The 21,424-nt window shown below is 41.9% G+C and overlaps 2 protein-coding genes across 3 annotated transcripts in view; one reads left to right on the top strand and one right to left on the bottom strand.

Annotated features, from left to right (window-relative positions):
- Positions 1-150: 150 nt before the first annotated feature.
- Positions 151-8,970, top strand: LOC110488731 (NADPH oxidase 2). Its single transcript, XM_021561062.3, has 13 exons — positions 151-1,864; positions 3,127-3,222; positions 3,461-3,571; positions 3,818-3,902; positions 4,831-4,976; positions 5,188-5,369; positions 5,777-5,903; positions 6,009-6,101; positions 6,213-6,454; positions 6,695-6,857; positions 7,064-7,210; positions 7,320-7,444; positions 7,775-8,970. The coding sequence occupies exons 1-13, from the start codon at positions 1,679-1,681 to the stop codon at positions 7,899-7,901; spliced, it is 1,830 nt and encodes a 609-aa protein (XP_021416737.2). The 5' UTR covers positions 151-1,678; the 3' UTR covers positions 7,902-8,970.
- cstf2 (cleavage stimulation factor subunit 2) overlaps positions 8,493-21,424 on the bottom strand; it is a 27,825-nt gene continuing 14,893 nt past the window's right edge. For both annotated transcript variants that reach the window (XM_021561066.3, XM_021561065.3), the window contains 5 exons: positions 15,085-15,184; positions 14,629-14,966; positions 14,318-14,442; positions 14,163-14,237; positions 8,493-9,320 (listed from right to left, as the gene is read on the bottom strand). In XM_021561066.3, the coding sequence (XP_021416741.1) occupies positions 9,198-9,320; positions 14,163-14,237; positions 14,318-14,442; positions 14,629-14,966; positions 15,085-15,184 (761 nt within the window). In that variant the 3' untranslated portion in view covers positions 8,493-9,197. The remainder of the gene's footprint in view (positions 9,321-14,162; positions 14,238-14,317; positions 14,443-14,628; positions 14,967-15,084; positions 15,185-21,424) is intronic.

Below are 21,424 nucleotides of genomic sequence, written 5' to 3'. Positions count from 1 at the left end.
AATGTTAGCAAATCCATTAAAGAAATCCCTGAAATAACATTTCCGTTAGTATTCAGACCCTTTTGTTGAAGCACCTTTGGCAGCGATTACAGCCTTGAGTCTCCTTGGGTATGATGCTAAAAGCTTGGCACACCTTTATTTGGGGAGTTTCTCCCATTCTTCTCTGCAGATCCTCTCAAGCTATGTCAGGTTGCATAGGGAGTGTTGCTGCACAGCAATTTTCAGGTCTCTCCAGAGATGTTCGATCGGGTTCAAGTCTGGGCTTTGGCTGGGCCACTCGGAGACTTGTCCCAAAGCCACTCCTGCGTCGTCTTGGCTGTGTACTTGGGGTCATTGTCCTGTTGAAAGGTTAATATTGACCCCAGTATGAGGTCCTGAGCGCTCTGCAGCAGGTTTTCATCAAGGATCTCTGTACTTTGCTCCGTTCATCTTTGCATAGATCCTGACTAGTCTCCCAGTCCCTGCCACGGAAAAACATACCCACAACATGATGCTTCCACCACCATGTTTCACCATAGGGTTGGTGCCAGGTTTCCTCCAGATGTGACACTTGGCATTCAGGCCAAAGAGTTCAATCTTGGTTTCATTAGACCAGAGAATCTTGTTTCTCATGAGAGTCCTTTAGGGGCCTTTTGGCGAACTCCAAGCGGGCTATCGTGCATTTTATTGAGGAGTGGCTTCCGTCTGGCCACTATATCATAAAGGCCTGATTGGTAGATTGCTGCAAAGACAGTTGTCCTTCTGTTAGGTTCTCCCATCTCCAGAGAGGAACTCTGGAGCTCTGTCAGTGTGATCATCGGGTTCTTTGTCACCTCCCTGACCAAGACCCTTCTCCCCTGATTGCTCAGTTTGGCTGGGTGGCCAGCTCTAGGAAGAGTCTTGGTGGTTCCAAACATCTTCCATTTAAGAATGATGGAGGCCACTGTGTTCTTGGGGACCTTCGACGCTGCATAAATGTTTTGGTACCCTTCCCCAGATCTGTGCCTCGACACAATCCTGTCTCGGGTGCTCTATGGACAATTCCTTCGACCTCATGTTTTGGTTTTTGCTCTGACTTGCACTGTCAACTGTGAGACCTCATATAGACAGGGTGTGTACCTTTCCAAATCATGTCCAATCAATTGAATTTATCACAGGTAGAATCCAATCAAATTGTAAAAACATCTCAAGGACGATCAATGGAAACAGGATGCACTGAAGCTCAATTTCGAATATCATAGCAAAGGGTATGAATACTTATGTAAATAAGGTATTTCTGATGTTTTTTTAATACATTTGCAAAAAATATATAAAAACCTGTTTTCACTTTGTCATTTTGGGGTATTGTGTGTAAATTGATGAGGGGGAATAAAATACAATTTTCGAATAACGCTGTAAAGTAACAATGTGGAAAAAAATCAAGGAGTCTGAATACTTTCCGAATGCACTTTAGATCCATAGGAAAGTAACTTGAGATGTTCTATAGGCGCAGGCATGGATAGACATGATCGGGTGGTGGTTTACCCGAATATGGCTCAAAATTGTCTAAAGAAAAAGGCCTCTCCTCAATTCCCCTGCTTGGAGCCCAAGAGCCAACCATAGTCGGTCCAAAAAAAATCTTCCTCATTCCAAAGGCAAGGGGAAAGGGGATTCTGACAAGCTCTCAACAAAAGTAAATGATTACATCCTCCCTGGGGAAATGCAATTTGATGGACTGTATTTCCTTGGCATAACTTTGACTACTGACCTGAAATGGGTGGGGTTCGAACAGGTGCACTGTATAAAAACGACTGGTAACGGCTTAAAGACCAGTAGTGGTGGATGGCAAAAGTCATTCAAAATGGGCAACTGGATCATTAACCATGGACTGACATACTTCATACTGGTAAGAATATGATGTATTACCTTAATCATATTGGATAATGTAGGCTATAGTCAATGTATCATTTGAGTGAATGCGATACATGTATTTGGGCTTTTAAGGACAGCCAGACAAAGCGCATATGAGTGATGCCCCAGATGCGTAATATCTCTCCAAATGCGCAAAATAGGATAACTTGGTTAGCTTTACTGAAACCCCAAAAGGTTGTGTCTATACTTGACACTTGCATGCGACTTCTGCTACCAGAATATGAAGAGGTGGTCAGGGATGTGTGCGGATTTCTCCTTAGTCTGAACGCAATCAAGCTACCGAAAGGGCATACATTGGGCGAGCTCATCACCTATCCTCCCGCAAGGCTCCAGAAAACTTGCGTTTTGGACCGAGAGGCAGCTTTTTATTATTAAGTTGGAGGAAAAACGTTCTTAGCGTGTGAAGGCACGTGTCTATTGGCCTCATACACGCTAGCTAATATGTTTGGTTTGGCTAGAGTTACGCTAACCCGTTTGAAATCGCTTTAGCGTTGCTTGCTGGCTAGCTACAGAGGTAGTTACTGCCACCAGTTGTTGTTGTGTTGTTGTATTTAGCCTATTCCACTGTTCGTAGAACGCATACTGTCATTTGAAAATAGCGCGGGAATCCGGACACACTGTGGACAGGGTAGACATAATTTAAAATGTAGTGTCCGTGCATGACTCGTTCGGGAATTCCATGATCACCCTTACAAAAAAAGATTACCGTTTTTAAACTGTAGTCGACTGTGGTATTTCGGACGCAGTAATTGCAGCGGTCTAAAGGCACTGCATCTCAGTGCAAGAGGCGTCACTGTAGTCCCTGGTTCGAATCCAGGCTGCATCACACCCGGCCGTGATTGGGAGTCGCATAGTGCGGCGCACAATTAGCCCAGAGTCATCCGGGGTAGGCCGTCATTGTAAATAAGAATTTGACTTCCCTAGTTAAATAAAGGTAAAATAAATACATTGCAGAATAACTAAATGTAACTGCAGTTACTCTGCAAAATTACTGTAGTCAAAAAAAGTGTTATTTTGGACGCAGTATTTGGAACATACTGCACTCTGACTGCAATCTTTTTTTGTAAAGGCAGAACTATGATCAGAATACTAAAGCTGCATGAACTGTCAAGTCTAGACAACGGCAAGATATGTTATTTTGAGAGGAATGCATGTTCTTTTTAAGAGTAATAAATAGAAGACTACAATATTCCCAATCCTGCTGTTTTGGACATCTTTTCATGGCTGGATTTACAGGTGGTCTGGATGGCCATCAACATATTCATTTTCGTCTGGTTCTACTTCTTGTACGACTTGGGGGATCGGTTTTTCTACACGCGACACCTTTTAGGGGTGAGTCTTACCATAATATTTAGGCCTTGGGCAGTATAAACATAGTATAGTGTACATGCTCAATTAATAATGCATTCCTACTATTTAAATAGGACAAATATGAAGTATCCGACTTTGTCTGTTGAATTTGTTTCTATTTAGTAGTTTACACCATTCCTTATGATAGGACAGATGTCACAGAGGGTATGTATAGGATAACACACTGCAGAGGTTGACATGGGTGTCCTTGGGCTTTCAGTCTGCATTGGCCTGGGCCAGAGCCCCTGCAGCCGTCCTCAACTTCAACTGCCTGCTGATTCTGCTGCCTGTGTGTCGGAACCTGCTGTCTCTTGTCCGCGGCTCCTTCGTGGTAAAACTAATCCTCAGGGTTTAGCCAAGGGGTCATGCAATTATTGTCTAATTTGTCATCACAGCATCTTGTAGCAAACATTCCTCTGTACATTACTGTATACTTATATTGTCTGATGATAACTATAACGGAACGGACTTGTATGGTTGAAGTGCTTTGCCAATATATTAAAGGTTCATGGCTTTTAATGGACTTTCATTGTCATCTTCCTAATTTGTCTTGAACTTCCTTGTGTTGCTGTTTCAGTGCTGTGGGCGAACTATGAGGAAACAGCTGGACAAAAATATCAGTTTCCACAAGCTGGTGGCCTACATGATTGGCCTGATGACAGGTATGCGACGCTTGCTTCCTGGTCAGATAACCAGCGGAAAACCCTAACCTGAAGCCTTTACTTTCTCATGCACTGATAAGTAATCTACTCGTAAACAAAGTTCGATTTTAGGTGACAATGGTGATGAAACGTTTAAGATTTATTTGAAATTGTTACCAGTGTTATTTGGTCAACACAAAATATGACACTTTCTTATTGTGGCAACGGCACAATTAAGGTCAAGGGGTGAAAAAGACCAGGAGACTGAAGCTGGAAATGGACTTACTAGGGTTGTTGGATGGGGAGATCCTGACCTCGGAGAGACTAAAGGCCTGACAAAGTATTTCTCAAGAAGAACCGAGTAAACATTTTTGTCACATTCGATAGAACATTTGAACATTCATCCAGTATCTTTTGATATGGCCAGATGGAGTATTCAGGCTATGTTGAAGAGGTCATTGAAAACCTCAGCTTCGGTTTAAATACCAGTACATGGTTCAACATAGCTTGAAATGCTCGAGGAATGGAGAACGACATTCCGACACGGCTTCTTTCATGTTATTATCCCTGTGCCGTTATCCCTGTGCCGTTATCCCTGTGCCGTTATCCCTGTGCCATACCAGTACATGGTTCAAAGTAGATTAAACCATTTCAACATAGATCGTACCATTATCTTTGTGCCAATTTCTACACTTTTCTATTCTTAAATAATAGTGTTTCGAAAGAATGGAGTAGTGGTATCCAATCAAGGCAGTGACTCCGATCCAAAGTTCAACTAATTTACCTGCGCTGCCCTTGGGGGTGGTTTATTCAGATCCCCATTCGATTTTGCCAAAGCAGCAGCTATTCTTCCTGGGGTGGAATGATCCTGTTGAACACATAGGAATCTCGAGTCTATTCCTAATGCTAAATTAGACGTTAAACTGTATTTCCTCTTGTTTTGTGGCAGCGGTTCACATCATTGCCCATTTGCTGAACGTGGAGCGGTACTACAACAGCTGGCATGGAGAGTATGATGCCCTCAGCATGGCCCTGTCCAGACTTAACGACTCGGGCAACACCACCTACCTGAACCCAATCCGCTCTACAACCACTGTACGGCTTGCAAGCCATTGGAGTTTTAATCACTTGTTTAGTACTGTATTATAATTCTTTGTATGTTATTGTAATTAGGGCACCAAGTTTTTCCTAGTCAGGTCTGGTATACCAAACAAACTCCTGGCACAAGTCCTTGTAGAAGTTTTATATAGGCCTAGAGGTCATGTGAATGACTTGGGTGCATTCTGATTGGCTCCTTCTGCCTCAGACTCCGAACCTCCTGGTGTTCACCACCATCGCTGGGATCACGGGCGTAATCATCACGCTGGCACTCATCCTTATGATCACCTCGTCCATGGAGGTCATCAGGCGCAGCTACTTCGAGGTCTTCTGGTTCACACACCACCTCTTCATTGTCTTCTTTGCTGGGCTGGTCATCCATGGAGCCGGGTAAGGCACTCTCTTTTAAAGCTACAATATCTGACCAAATTCACATAGAAATGGCAGTTAGAAATCTCATTCTAATTGAAAGCAAAGCTAAGAAGCAGTAGATCTGTTCTATATGCACTATTTCTATGTTTCCTGTTTTTAAGTTTAGTGGTTTAGTACACCAGCTTCAAACAGCTGACAATACAATGTTTTTTGTTATGGAAATGGTATTTCACAGAGGTTTAGATGGTGCAATGATTCTCTACACTATACCTGCTAGTTTTGTCACATAAACATAAATTATGCGAACTACTGTATTAGAATTTTTGCAACCAGGAAATGGTGGAGTGATTTCTGCATAGTGCACCTTGAAGAGTAAAGGTTTGTTTTGGATTAGAAGTCAATGGTTATGTCCATTGTCCCTACAGACGCATAGTTCGAAGTCAAACAAACGCCAATCCACCATATAATATCACCTTCTGTAAAGATCATATAGAAGACTGGGGGAAGAAAAAGATGTGTCCCGTCCCTCAGTTTGCAGGGGGGTTCCCACAGGTAAGAGGTTCCTCAATGACACGTAATAATATCACCTACAATCAAAAATAACTTAAAGAGAATCGTCTTCGATACAGTATGTCCTGTGTTCCCATGTCCTTATAGACCTGGATGTGGGTGATCGGTCCCATGGTCCTCTATGTGTGTGAGCGCTTGCTGCGCTTCATCCGCTACATTCAGGCGGTCAAATACAGAAAGGTAAGTGTGCACTGCAGTAACTACTAACTATTCTGTGTAATTGACAATAATTGTATTTTCCTTTCCATGACCAGATAATGAATATCCGTTTCTCTAACGCTCCCCTCTTAGATAGTGATTCGGCCGTCCAAAGTACTGGAACTGCAGCTGGTGAAGAATGGTTTCAAAATGGACGTGGGCCAGTACGTCTTCCTCAACTGCCCAGCCATCTCCCAGCTGGAGTGGCACCCCTTCACCATGACCTCTGCCCCCGAGGAGGACTTCTTCAGCGTGCACATTCGCTCTGTAGGTGACTGGACCCAGAAACTCATCAGCATCGTGGAGCAGCTCCCTGAGGGGGCTCAGGGACCGAAGTAAGTTTTCTTTATAGAAAAGCAGACAATGGCTTATAATGTAGCAAGCAGCAAGCTCCTCATCTTTGTTGATGGGGAGGATAAGGGGCATCAATGCATGATTTCTGTGAAAGGTCCAAGTTACATGCACAGATTAAGTTGGAAACCATTCCTGAATGCATAGGAATTAGGTTTAGCTGGTCAAATATTTCTGCCCTCCTATCCTGTTTGTGATGGCTTGACCTTTGACCTGTCCCTCAGAATGGGTGTGGATGGACCGTTTGGTACGGCCAGTGAGGATGTGTTTGACTACGAAGTCGCCATGCTGGTTGGCGCTGGAATCGGAGTCACCCCCTTCGCCTCCATCCTCAAGTCCATCTGGTACAAATTCAAGGACTCCAACCCCAAGCTACGCACCAGAAAGGTAGGGAACATATTGATACTCTCTGGCTTTCCATTGAAGCTACTAACCAGACACCTTTAGTCCTGCATACCAGTCTAATTCCATGATGCACCTGAATGTCTCTGTGAACATTAGTATTTTTCATGGACTTTTGCCAGCATAGCATGTTATAGCTTCGGTATTGAATTGTTTGAAATCACATCCTCATATTTACTTCCTGGTTGCAGATCTACTTCTATTGGCTGTGCAGGGAGACGCATGCATTCGAGTGGTTTGCAGATCTGTTGCAGGTGCTGGAGAGGGAGATGGAGGAGAGAGGCATGGGAGACTTCCTCACCTACAAACTCTACCTCACTGGATGGGATCAGAGCCATGTATGTGAGGCAGCATACATACACCCACCAACAATCTGTATTACCATATTCCACTGTGAGACATGCAATAGTTGTGGTAGCGTCTGTTCACTATCTTCCTTCCCCATAGGCAACTCATGTGATGGTTCATGCGGATGCGGACACGGATGTGGTCACTGGTCTGAAGCAGAAAACCAACTACGGCAGGCCGAACTGGGATAAGGAGTTTGAACAAGTGTGCCAAGAGAATCCGACGTACGTTTGTTTACAACACGTCTTGATATGACAATATTCCTTTATAAATCAGTTCTGGACAGTAGTAAAAGCTGCAATGTGTAACTTTTTGGGGCGACTCTACCAAATTCACAAGTCTAAGAAGCTGTACATCTGTTCTATGGGCGCTATTTCTATGCTTCCCATTCTTATGTGCACAAAATGAGACAAAATAAACTTTTTAGAATTTTAGCAACCAAGAAATGGCAGAGCGATTTCTGCATCTTTAAAAACAGGGGTATTACATATAGCTTGGACTGTACCCTTCATTGACTAAACTACTATATATGTCTCTCTTATCAATGTCTACAGGTCAGTGGTGGGCACGTTCTTGTGTGGCCCTGTGGTCTTAGCTACCGTCTTGTCAAAGAAATGTGTCAAATACACGGACGTCGATCCCCGAAAGACCAAATTCTACTTCAACAAGGAGAACTTCTGAGCAAAACCATGTCTAATCTGCCCCCCGACCAAAGCTGGCTCTTTGGTCTTCCAAAATGTTTGCAAAGAGTTGTTTTTAAAACTATTCATCTGGGAGCTTCTTGAGTGGTGCAGCGGTACTTCCGGCCGGGATTTCCTTGTTCCATCGCGCTCTAGCGACTCCTTGTGGTGGGCCAGGCGCCTGCAAGCTGACTTCGTCCGCCAGCTGGACAGTGTTTCCTCCGACACATTGGTGCGGCTGACTTCCGGGTTAAGCGAGCAGCGTGTCAAGAAGCAGTGCGACTTGGCAGGGTCACGTTTCAGAGGATGCATGGCTTTTGACTTCACCTCTCCTGAGTCCGTAGTGGAGTTGCAGCGATGGGACAAGACTATAACCAAATGGATATCAAGAAATTGAGGGAATTTTTTTTTTTTTACAAGAATCTGAACATGACAGATGCTGTAGAATATATCAGCCCTTAATACCTTTTCAGATTCTGCTTCCTCCACAGAAAACTGACAAGCCTTGCACATTTAGACAAATGTGCACAAAATGAGAGAAATAAGCTTTTTGTGCATATGAAACATTTCATTTCAACTCAAACATGCAACCAACACTTTAAATATGTTTTATTCAGTGTAGAATAAAGAATCAACAATGGCTCTTATAGCTGAACATGACACTGAGGCCTTTGAGTTTCACGCTTTCAAGGTGTAGCTACAGAGAAGGAAATGATAGCAATGTTTTTACAAAAGCCCTATTGTATATCCATTTCCTTGTAAACGATACAGGTGCACTGAAGTGTTAAATGAGGGCGAGGCATTGCCAGTCAAAGCTACATAATCTGTTCTAGAACAAATGAGTCACAATCCTATGAAGCATGTATACAAATGTACTTTCCTCACATTTACAAAATAATTCCAAGGACTCTTTCACTCTGTGTATCCCCTCAACCTACACAATTGTTTCACTTCATTTGTATGTCCTTTTTCTTATGAGCAAATAGTTTATTTTAAATCTACAATGGACACTTTAAATCCTCTCCTGTACATACCAACATCCCATCTGAATAAAATACAGTACTGAAAAATTGTTCTCGTCTATTTGTTTTGATAGACAATATAAAAACCCATAACATCCAGCAATACTTCTGTTGAAGTGTTGCCATTTGAGGATGAACTGACATTCTTCAAATCACAAGCACTCACTTCAATCTTCCATTAAAAAAAGACAATATAATACAAAACAATCTACAAAATGTTTGAAATTAGGATGAGGTGACGTCGACATTATAGGGGACAGGGAGTTGGTTGTTCTTTAGGGCGCCCCGGCGGTCTTCTGGATCTGCTCTTTGAGGATGAGGATGCTCTGCCTCTGCTCTGGGGGTAGCATGGCAATCTGTTCTGGGGTCAGCTGCAGCACCTGCATGATCAAGGCGGCCTGGAAAACAATAGACAAACTGGTGAACCACACTGCTCTCAGATCAGATATTGACAGGCAGGCAGTAATGTTAAAACCAAAATACCGCCAAAAGCACAGCTTGGATACAGAAGGAAAGTCAGATCTTTCAAAATAGTTTACACAGAACACGTTAAAAATTTTCCACTGCGTCATGTAGTGTATTCCATTGGTTGTTATTGCATTGAAATAAATGGCTTTTCATTGAGTGCTAATGCATTGGTTATTTTGTTGCCCTGACTCGTTACTCTTCAGGTAGCCAAAGAAAGCACTGAGCCCCAAGTTGTCTCCACAAACCCAAGTGCTTGAGATGTCAATCCTCTTTTCACCCCATTCCTCAATAACTTCCTTCCCAGACTGCTGACAGGTTAGGACAGACAGACCTTTCATTTAAAAGTTGGGGTTTAAGCTTCTTGTCATTGAGCATCTTTTTTTATTTGACCTTTATTTAACCAGGTAGGCCAGTTGAGAACAAGTTCTCAATTACATCTGCGACCTGGCCAAGATATAGCAAAGCAGTGCAACAAAAACAGAGTTACAAACGTTCAGTCAATAACACAATAGAAAAATCTATGTACAGTGTGTGCAAATGTAGAAGAGTAGGGAGGTAATAAAAATGCTAAATTGTAATTATTTCGCCTAAACACTGGAGTGATAGATGTGCAGATGATGTGCAAGTAGAGATACTGGGGTGCAAAAGAGAAAGAGGGTAAGTAATAATATGGGGATGAGGTAGTTGGGTGTGCCATTTACAGATTGGCTGTGTACAGGTACAGTGATCGGTAAGTTGCTCTGACGGCTGATGCTTAAAGTTAGAGGGGGAGAGATAAGACTCCAGCTTCAGTGATTTTTGCAATTCATTCCAGTCATTGGCAGCAGAGAACTGGAAGGAAAGGCAGCCAAAGGAAGTGTTGGCTTTGGGGGATGACCAGTGAAATATACCTGCTGGAGCGCATGCTACGGGTGGGTGTTGCTATGGTGACCAGTGAGCTGAGATAATGCGGGGCTTTACCTAGCAAAGACTTAGATGACCTGGAGCCACTGAGTTTGGTGACAAATATGTAGTGAGGGCCAGCCAACGAGAGCATACAGGTCACAGTGGTGGGTAGTATATGGGGCTTTGGTGACAAAACGGATGGCACTGCGATAGACTACATCCAATTAGCTGAGTAGAGTGTTGGAGGCTATTTTGTAAATGACGTCGCCGAAGTTGAGGATCGGTAGGATAGTCAGTTTTACAAGGGTATATTTGGCAGCATGAGTGAAGTAGGCTTTGTTGTGAAATAGGAAGCCGATTCTAGATTTCATTTTGGATTGGAGATGCTTAATGTGAGTCTGGAAGGAGAGTTTACAGTCTAGCCAGACACCTAGGTATTTGTAGTTATCCACATATTCTAGGTCAGAATCGTCCAGAGTAGTGATTGATGCTAGTCGGGCGGGAAGGTGAGGGCAGCAATTGGTTGAAGAGCATGCACTTAGTTTTACTAGCATTTAAAAGCTGTTGGAGGCCACAGAAGGAGTGTTGTATGGCGTTGAAGCTCATTTGGAGGTTTGTTAGCACAGTGTCCACAGAATGGTGTCATCTGCGTAGAAATGGATCAGAGAATCACCAGCAGCAAGAGTGACATCATTGTTATATACAGAGAAAAAAAAAAGAGTCAGCCCGAGAATTGAACCCTGTGGAACCCCCATAGAGACTGCAAGAGGTCCGGACAACAGGCCCTCCGATTTGACACACTGAACTATCTGAGAAGTAGTTGGTGAACCAGGCGAGGCAGTCATTTGAGAAGCCAAGGCTATTGAGTCTGCCAATAAGAATGTGATGATTGACAGAGTCGAAAGCCTTGGCCAGGTCGATGAAGACAGCTGCACAGTACAGTGCCTTCAGAAAGTATTCACACCCCTTGACTTTCACATTTTGTTGCGTTACAGCCGGAATTTAAAATTGTGATTTGTCACTGGCCTACACACAACAACCCATTATGTCAAAGTGGAATTGTGTTTTTTACAAATCAATAAAAGTGGAAAAGCTGAAATGTCTTGAGGCAATAAGTATTCAAACCTTTTGTTATGGCAAGCCTAAATAAGTTCAAGAGTATAAATATGCTTTCAAGTCACATAATAAGTTGCATGGACTTTGAATACAAGAGTGTTTAAACATTATTTTTGAATGGCTACCTCATGTCTGTACCCCACACACAATTTTGAAGGTCCCTCAGCTCGAGCAGTAAATTTCAAACAGATTGAACCGCAAAGAATGGAGGTTTTCCAATGCCTCGCAAAGGGCACCTATTGGTAGATGGGTAAAAAAAGAAAGAAAAAAAGACATTGAATATCCCTTTGAGCATGGTGAAGTTATTACACTTTGGATGGTGTATCAATACACCCAGTCACTGCAAAGATACAGGCGTCCTTACTAACTCATTTGCCGGAGAGGAAGAAAACCGCTCAGGGACTTCACCATGCGGCCAATGGTGACTTTAAAACAGTTACAGAGTTGAATGGCTGTGATAGGAGAAAACTGAGGATGGATCAACATTGTAGTTAGTGCCTTCGGAAAGTATTCACACCCCTTGACTTTTTCCACATTCTGTTATGTTACAGCCTTATTCTAAAATGGATTAAATTGTTTCCCCCCATAATGACAAAGCAAAAACAGGTTTAGAAATGTTTGTGAATGTATTAAAAATAAACTGAAATGTCACATTTACATAAGTATTTAAACCCTTAAAAATAAGTACTTTGTTGAATGAAGCACCTTTGGCAGCATCGAGTCTTCTTGGGTATGACGCTACAAGCTTGGCACACCTGTATTTAGGGAGTTTATCCCATTCTTCTCTGCAGATCCTCTCAGGCGCTGTCAGGTTGGATGGGGAGTGTTGCTGCACAGCTATTTTCAGGTCTTTCCAGATATGATCGATCAGGTTCTAGTCCGAGCTCTGGCTGGGTCACTCAAGGACATTCAGAGACTTGTCCCGAAGCCAGTCCTGAGTTGTCTTGGCTGTGTGCTTAGGGTGGTTGTCCTGTTGGAAGGTGAACCTTCACCCCAGTCGGAGGTCCTGAGCGCTCTGGAGCAGGTTGTCATCAAGGATCTCTGTACCTCATCTTTGCCTCAATCCTGACTAGTCTCCCAGTCCCTGCTGAAGAAAAACATCCCCACAACCATGCTTCACCGTAGGGAAGTGCTGCAGGGATATTTCTCCTTCTGGAAGGTTCTCCCATCTCCACAGAGGAACTCGGTCAGAGTGACCATCGGGTTCTTGGTCACCTCCCTGACCAATGCCTTTCTCCCCTGATTGCTCAGCTTTGCCGGGCGGCCAGCTCAAGGAAGAGTCTTGGTGGTTCCAAACTTCTTCCATTTAAGAATGATGGAGGCCACTGTGTTCTTGGGAACATTCAATGCAGCAAACATTTTTTGGTACCCTTCCCCAGATCTGTGCCTTGACACAATCCTGTCTCGGAGCTCCAGGGACAATTCCTTCAACCTCGTGTTTTGGTTTTTGCTCTGACTTGCACCGTCAACTGTGAGACCTCATATAGACAGGTGTGTGCCTTTCCAAATCATGTCCAATGAAGTTGTAGAAACATCTCAAGAATGAGCAATGGAAACCAAGATGCACCTGAGCTCAATTTCAAGTCTCATAGCAAAGGGTCTGAATGGTTATGTAAATAAGGCATCGGTTAATTTGTATACATTTGCAGACATTTATAAAAACCTGTTTTCGCTTTGTCATTATGGGGTTGTGTGTGTAGATTTCTGAGGACTTCTCTCCCTTTCAGAATAAGGCTGTAACGTAACAAAATGTTGAAAAAGTAAAGGGGTCTGAATACTTTCCAAAGGTCATGTATGCCACAATACTAACCTGCTGAACCTAGTGAAAAGCAAGCAAGCCTGTACAGAATAACATTTTCCTAAACCTGCATTGTTTGAACAAGGCACTAAAGTAATACTGCAAAAAATGTTGCAAAGCAATTAACCTTTTGTCCTGAATACAAAGTGTTATGTTTGTGGCAAATCCAATACAACATGACCGAGTACAACTCTCCATCCTTTCAAGCATAGTGGTGGCTGCATCATGTTATGGGCATGATTGTAATCGTTAAGGACTCAGGAGCTTTATAGGATAAAACAATAAAGACAGAATGGAGATAAGCACAGGCAAAATTCTAGAGGAACTCCTGGTTCAGTCTGCTTTCCAACAGACAATAGATGACAAACGTACCTTTCAGAAGGACAAAAACCTAAAGTACAGGGCCAAATCTACACTGGAGTTGCTTACCAAGAAGACCTTGAAAGTTCTTGAGTGGCCATTTTATAGCGACATAAAAATCTATGGCAAGACCTGAAAACGATTGTTTAGCAATGATCAACAACCAATTTGACAGAGCTTGAAGGATTTTGAAAATAAGATAATGGGCAAATGTTGCACAATCCAGGTGTGCAAAGCTCTTCGAGACTTACAGTTGCAATCGTTGCCAAAGGTTATTCTAACATGCATTGACTCAGGGGGTTGAATACTTATGTAATCAAGACAGTGTTTTTTTTTTATACAAATGTTTGAATTTTTCTTCCACTTTGACATTAGGGTATTTTGTGCAGATCATTGACCAAAATAAATCACAATTAAATAGATTTCAATCACACTTTAACACAACAAAATGTGGAAAAAGTCAATAGATGTGAATACTTCCTGAAGGTACTTGATGCTCTAGTTTCTCTAGACAGCCAACACTAATCTGAGCCAATATCTTCTAGTACTAGCCAGGCATTTTAAGGTGAAACTGAAAGTTAATCGTGACACAATGGTGACATGACAAACCCACCTTCTCATGGTCCTGTGAGGTCACCTGGCTTTGCCCTGGGCTGAAGCTACCTCCAGACTGTGGTACACCAGGACCCTGAAAAAAACAGTTATTAGAACTGTTTTCATTGACAACAAGACCTAATGTTGAAGACATTTGCTGTAGGTAGGCAGTACCGGTCTGGCAGTTGGAGGGGCATTAGGATTCATGGAGTGGGGGGGGGGACCCTGCATTCCTTGGGCCATGGGAACCCTCTGGCCTGACACTGGTCCACGGGTGTCCACCGCTCTGGGGTCACGACCTTTAGAAACAACAGCCATTCCTCACGTGATTACTCATTACAGATCTGATCTAACTAGTCTAAGCACAGGAGCTTTTCCACCTGTTTTCCACACAATTCTAAATTATGGCAATAATGCTTCTAATAAAATGTCTGCTAATAAAAGAGACTTAATTGGACTTGATGTTAATACTGTGATGTGGATACCTCTTGTCTCCATGGGGGGTCCCCTGGGCTCCATCATGGGTGGTCCCCGGGGCTCTCCCATCATGCCCCTGGGTTCACTCATGGGGGATCCCCGGAGCTCTCCCATCATGCCTCTGGGTTCACCCATGGGGGGTCCCCGGGGCTCTCCCATCATGCCCCTGGGTTCACCCATGGGGGGTCCCCGGGTCTCTCCCATCATGCCTCTGGGTTCACCCATGGGGGGTCCTCTCATGTCATGAGGTGGCCTCATGTCCGAAGGAGGCCCGCCAACCATCTGGTTCATGTGCATGGGGGGCCCCTGGTGTGGTGGGGGGGCGCCAATGAAGGCTCCTCCACGACTGGACACAAAGAGAACAGAATAAGCCAGTCGTTCACAGAAATTGAAAAGGTGCTATAAGAATGCAATTGATTAACTCAATGACGGTAAAACTACACTAACAATGCCTCCTCTTTCACCTGGGTTCGATGACCTCTCCTGTGACTGAGAGCAGGGTTCCTCCTCGGGGGTCGTTGGGGCCGTCGCCAAGCAGGCCTCTGGGGGGGATACCACCTGGTCCTGAGGGGGGTATACATCAGTCAGCTATAGACATGTCGGAGGGACACCATCTATCACAGAACACAACATCACTACACCGTAATGCATCCAAAGAACTACAGTTCTAATTCTATGGTCATGTCACTCATCAGACCATGGTGATTTAATTTCACAATGACTCCCATAGGTCACACAGAGAGACACAATAACCACAGCACAGTAATGACACAGCTCACCATCACACCACAGACAGAGGACCGAGGTAAAAACAACAAGGAGTTTTATACAAAAGGAGCACGGCATATCTTTGAAAATGTTCCGTTTTCAAGTCGTTTGCCTACTTGCACATCTGGTATTGTTGGACCGGACACGTCAATAGAAGAGGCATGTGTTAGCGACATGAAAAAAGGCCATGGGTGTTAACATGAAATTGCTAAAACAGCATTAGCACAAATCTATTTTGTTGACTACAATAAATGTATTAATCCCATTCCTCGTCATGGAATTTTCTAACAGGTAATTACAATTGAGGTTATTTGTTCATGCGGCCGGCCGCCTTTGTCAATCACTCTAATCATTCATCACACTTGTATCTTGGGACTATTGTTCATATTTGCAGTTGCATCACACTCCTCTATGACATGATAGGGTTTTAGGGCAATGTGTATTTTTAGCCTGAAGTAAACACCAACTGCATGACCAGTCAGATTAATAATACATTTCTAAATGACAAAAATGTATTTACTCTAACAGGACATAATTTATGCTCTCATGGTCTAAAAAGAGTCCATATTAACAAAAGGAAACTGAAGGACTAACAGTACAGTTAGATATCAATAAAAAAAAAACTGTACCATAGACGTACAAAATAAGTTAGAGGAAAAACAAAAAGAAATGGGGGAACTTATTCAAGAAAGAGCAAGTGTAATATATTATATAAATAAAGCAAAATGGATGGAATATGGGGGGGATGCACAAAATTATTTTACAATCTTCAACATAGAAATGCTACCAAAAAAATGTTATTGAAACATGTTAAATGGAGTCACGCATGATACTCTTTCAAAATATTGTTCAGTGTAAGTAAAGTACGTTAGGAATATGTTTTCATTTCAGTTTCCTCCATCTCCACTAACCGAAGCTAATTGTATGGATTTTTTCCCTATTAATAACGTAAAATTAACATCTGTACAGAAAGACTCATGTGAAGGCCAAATTGCAGAGGAGGAACATCTTGATGCAATTAAAGCCTTTATGGCTGGGAAAACATGTATTTTTAAATATACTTAGTGGACCAATATTAGCATGTTTGAAGCACTCCTATATAAACAGATTATAGGATACGCAACAAGAAGGTTGGATTTCATTATTACTGAAACAGGATCCAAATGATTGATTGATATATATATATATATATATATATATATATATATATATATATATATATATATATATATATAAATAAATAAAAGAGGTCGACTGATTAAATCGGGAATGGCCGATTAATTAGGGCCGATTTCAAGTTTTCATAACTATCGGAAATCGGTATTTTTGGGCGCCGATTTAAAAAAAATGGTATACCTTTATTTAACTAGGCAAGTCAGTTAAGAACACATTCTTATTTTCAATGACGGCCTAGGAACGGTAGGTTAACTGCCTTGTTCAGGGGCAGAACAACAGATTTTCACCTTGTTAGCTCGGGGGATCCAATCTTGCAACCTTACAGTTACAAACTTGTCCAACGCAATAACGACCTGCCTCTCTCTCGTTGCACTCCACAAGGAGACTGCCTGTTACGAGAATGCAGTAAGCCAAGGTAAGTTGCTAGCTAGCATTAAACTTATCTTTAAAAAAACAATCAATCATAATCACACATTAACTACACATGGTTGATGATATTACTAGATATTATCTAGCGTGTCCTGCGTTGCATATAATCTGACTGAGCATACAAGTATCTGAGCGGTGGTAGGCAGAGGCAGGCGCGTAAACATTCATTCAAACAGCACTTTCGTGCGTTTTGCCAGCAGCTCTTCGTTGTGCGTCAAGCATCGCGCTGTTTATGACTTCAAGCCTATCAACTCCCGAGATGAGGCTTGTGTAACCGAAGTGAAATGGCTAGCTAGTTAGCACGCGCTAATAGTGTTTCAAACATCACTCGCTCTGAGCCTTCTAGTAGTTGTTCCCCTTGCTCTGCATGGGTAACACTGCTTCGATGGTGGCTGTTGTCGTTGTGTTGCTGGTTCGAGCCCATGGAGGAGCGAGGAGAGGGACGGAAGCTATACCGTTACTCTGGCAATACTAAAGTGCCTATAAGAACATCCAATAGTCAAAGGTTAATGAAATACAAATGGTATAGAGGGAAATAGTCCTATAATTCCTATAATAACTACAACCTAAAACTTCTTACCTGGGAATATTGAAGACTCATGTTAAAAGGAACCACCAGCTTTCATATGTTCTCATGTTCTGAGCAAGGAACTGAAACGTTAGCTTTCTTACATAGCACATATTGCACTTTTACTTGAGGCAAAATGTATTTTATTGATGTATTATATTAAGTTAAAATAAGTATTAATTCAGTATTGTTGTAATTGTCATAATTACAAATAAAAGTTAAAAAAAAAAATATATATATATATATATATATATATATATATATATATTTAAAAAAAAATGTTTTTTTTTTAAAATGTTTTATAAAATTGGCCGATTTATCGGTATCGGCTTTTTTGGTCATCCAATAATTGTTATCGGAGTTGAAAAAATCCTAAAATCGGTCGACCTCTAATTAATATAAATATATACACACACACACTGCAAAAAATAAATAAAGGGAACACTGAAATAACACATCCTAGATCTGAATGAATGAAATATTCTTATTAAATACTTTTTTCTTTACATAGTTGAATGTGCTGACAACAAAAATCACACAAAAATGATCAATAGAAATCAAATTTATCAACCCATGGAGGTCTGGATTTGGAGTCACACTCAAAATTAAAGTGGAAAACCACAACTTCAGGCTCAGTAGTGTGTGTGGCCTCCACGTGCCTGTATGACCTCCCTACAATGCCTGGGCATGCTCCTGATGAGGTGGCGGATGGTCTTCTGAGGGATCTCCTCCCAGACCTGGACTAAAGCATCCGCCAACTCCTGGACAGCCTGTGGTGCAACGTGGCGTTTGGTGGATGGAGCGAGACATGATGTCCCAGATGTGCTCAATTGGATTCAGGTATGGGGAACGGGCAGGCCAGTCCATAGCATCAATGCCTTCCTCTTGCAGGAACTGCTGACACACTCCAGCCACATGAGGTCTAGCATTGTCTTGCATTAGGAGGAACCCAGGGCCAACCGCACCAGCATATGGTCTCACAAGGGGTCTGAGGATCTCATCTCGGTACCTAATGGCAGTCAGGCTACCTCTGGCGAGCACATGGAGGGCTGTGCGGCCCCCCCAAAGAAATGCCACCCCACACCATGACTGACCCACCGCCAAACCGGTCATGCTGGAGGATGTTGCAGGCAGCAGAACGTTCTCCACGGCATCTCCAGACTCTGTCACGTGCTCAGTGTGAACCTGCTTTCATCTGTGAAGAGCACAGGGTGCCAGTGGCAAATTTGCCAATCTTGGTGTTCTCTGGCAAATGCCAAACGTCCTGCACGGTGTTGGGCTGTAAGCACAACCCCCACCTGTGGACGTCGGGCCCTGATACCACCCTCATGGAGTCTGCACAAATGGTCAGAAACAGACACATGCACATTTGTGGCCTGCTGAAGGTAATTTTGCAGGGCTCTGGCAGTGCTCCTCCTTGCACAAAGGCGGAGGTAGCGGTCCTGCTGCTGGGTTGTTGCACTCCTACGGCCTCCTCCACATCTCCTGATCTACTGGCCTGTCTCCTGGTAGCGCCTCCATGCTCTGGACACTACGCTGACAGACACAGCAAACCTTCTTGCCACAGCTCGCATTGATGTGCCATCCTGGATGAGCTGCACTACCTGAGCCACTTGTGTGGGTTGTAGACTCCGTCTCATGCTACCACTAGAGTGAAAGCACCGCCAGCATTCAAAAGTGACCAAAACATCAGCCAGGAAGCATAGGAACTGAGAAGTGGTCTGTGGTCACCACCTGCAGAACCACTCCTTTATTGGGGGTGTCTTGCTAATCGCCTATAATTTCCACCTGTTGTCAATTCCATTTGCACAACAGCATGTGAAATTTATTGGCAATCAGTGTTGCTTCCTAAGTGGACAGTTTGATTTCACAGAAGTGTGATTGACTTGGAGTTACATTGTGTTGTTTAAGTGTTCCCTTTATTTTTTTGAGCAGTGTATATATAAAGAACCAGTCCATTAAAAAATTGGAGGCCTCTTACACTTCAGTGTTGTGATGCAAAAATTCTAGCTAAATGCTTGGAGCATAGAATTTAAAAAAAAAGGTTTTGTCAGATATTATTCATCCTAATCAGACAGGTTTTTAACATGGACGACACATTGGAGATAAGAGAAGTAATGGAAACAATAGAAAACCAGGCCTGGTATTCATAGCGGACTTTAAAAAGGCTTTTGATAAAGTACGACTGGAGTTTATATATAAATGCCTGGAATATTTCAATTTCGGAGAATCTCTTATAAAATGGGTTAAAGTTACGTATAGTAACCCTAGGTGTAAAATAGTAAATAATGTCTACATCTCAGAAAGTTTTAAACTGTCAAGAGGAGTAAAACAAGGTTGTCCATTTTCCACATATCTATGTATTATTTCCATTGAAATGTTAGCTGTTAAAAGTAGACCCAACAATAATATTAAGGGATTAGAAATCCGTACGCTGATGGTTCATGTTTTCTTTTAAAACCACAATTAGAATACCTCCACAACCTCAGAGAATCTAGATAGTTTTTCTAACCTCTCTGGATTAAAACCACATTATGATAAGAGTATATTACATAGTGGATCAATAAAAAAAAATGCAACTTTTACATTACTGTGTAGTTTACCAATAAATGGTCTGATGGTGATGTGGACATACTTGTTATACATATCCTGAAAGAAAGAAATAATCTTACTCCAACAACTTTTAATAGAAAGTTGGCAAAAATAGATAAGATCTTGCTACCATTGAAAGGAAAATAGCTGTCTATTTGTGGAAAAATCCCAGATTAACTCTAGTCAAATCACAGTTTACCTATTTGCTTATGGTTTTGCCTAAACCTAGTGACCAGCTTTTTAAATTATTTGAACAAAAAAAAATCTCTTTTAAACCCAGACATAATTAAAAGGGCCTATCTACTTAATGAACATGAATTCGGAGGGCAGAAATGAAATATTAAAGCATTAGCCCTCTCACTAGAGGCATCAGTCATACAAAAGTTATACTTAGTCATTTAATAGAGAAATCCGAAATGGTTAAGACTGTCTCACCCCATGTTCCAGAATGGCCTTTTTCCCTTTATTCAGATTACAACTGCTCGCTTTCGGTTATTTGAAAACTAAATCTCCAAAATATCATTATTTTTTTAAACAAGCCTTAGAAAGTTGGATGACATTTCAGTTCAATCCACCTGAAAAGACAGAATAAATAATACAACAAATAGTGGTTAAACTCAAATATACTAATTGATAAAAAAATAAATTAAATCCCCCTTTTCTACATTTATCAAAAAATAAAACTACAATCTTTGTAAATTATATCATAAATAGGATATACGGAGTTGTCATACATGCAGCTAACAAACACATATGGAAATGTCTGCTCTACCCAAAATTACAACCAACTAAATGCAGCATTACAATAAAAATGGAAGAGGCAAAAGTAAGGAACTTGTCTGTTGGCCCTGCATTAAATACCAAAAATGGTTAAATAAAATTGTGATAAATAAAAAGATGTATACCAATTTCATTGAAGGACCCCCAAAAAATGACAGCTGTGCCATATACATTTCTAAATAGTTGGGAAGAGATTTGCAATATACCGATTCTATGGCACATGGTTAATGAATTGACAAGCAAAATGATGCCGGATTCAAAACGTCTAATTTTTCAATTTAAATTATACAAACTCCTTGCGACAGACACACAGTTGAAGTTGGAAGTTTACAAATATCTTAACCAAATACATTTAAACTCAATATCACAATTCCCAACATTTAATCCTAGTAAAATGTTCTTGTCTTACAATGGGTCAGAAGTTTACATACACTCAATTAGTATTCGGAAGCATTGCCTTTAAATTGTTTAACTTGGATCAAACATTTCTG

The sequence above is a fragment of the Oncorhynchus mykiss genome, chromosome 14, assembly GCF_057628025.1.
Source record: "Oncorhynchus mykiss isolate SJ-2025 chromosome 14, ASM5762802v1, whole genome shotgun sequence".
Classification (NCBI taxonomy): domain Eukaryota; kingdom Metazoa; phylum Chordata; class Actinopteri; order Salmoniformes; family Salmonidae; genus Oncorhynchus; species Oncorhynchus mykiss.
Note: the sequence above shows the minus strand (reverse complement) of the source record. Positions and strands in the feature narration are given on the sequence as shown.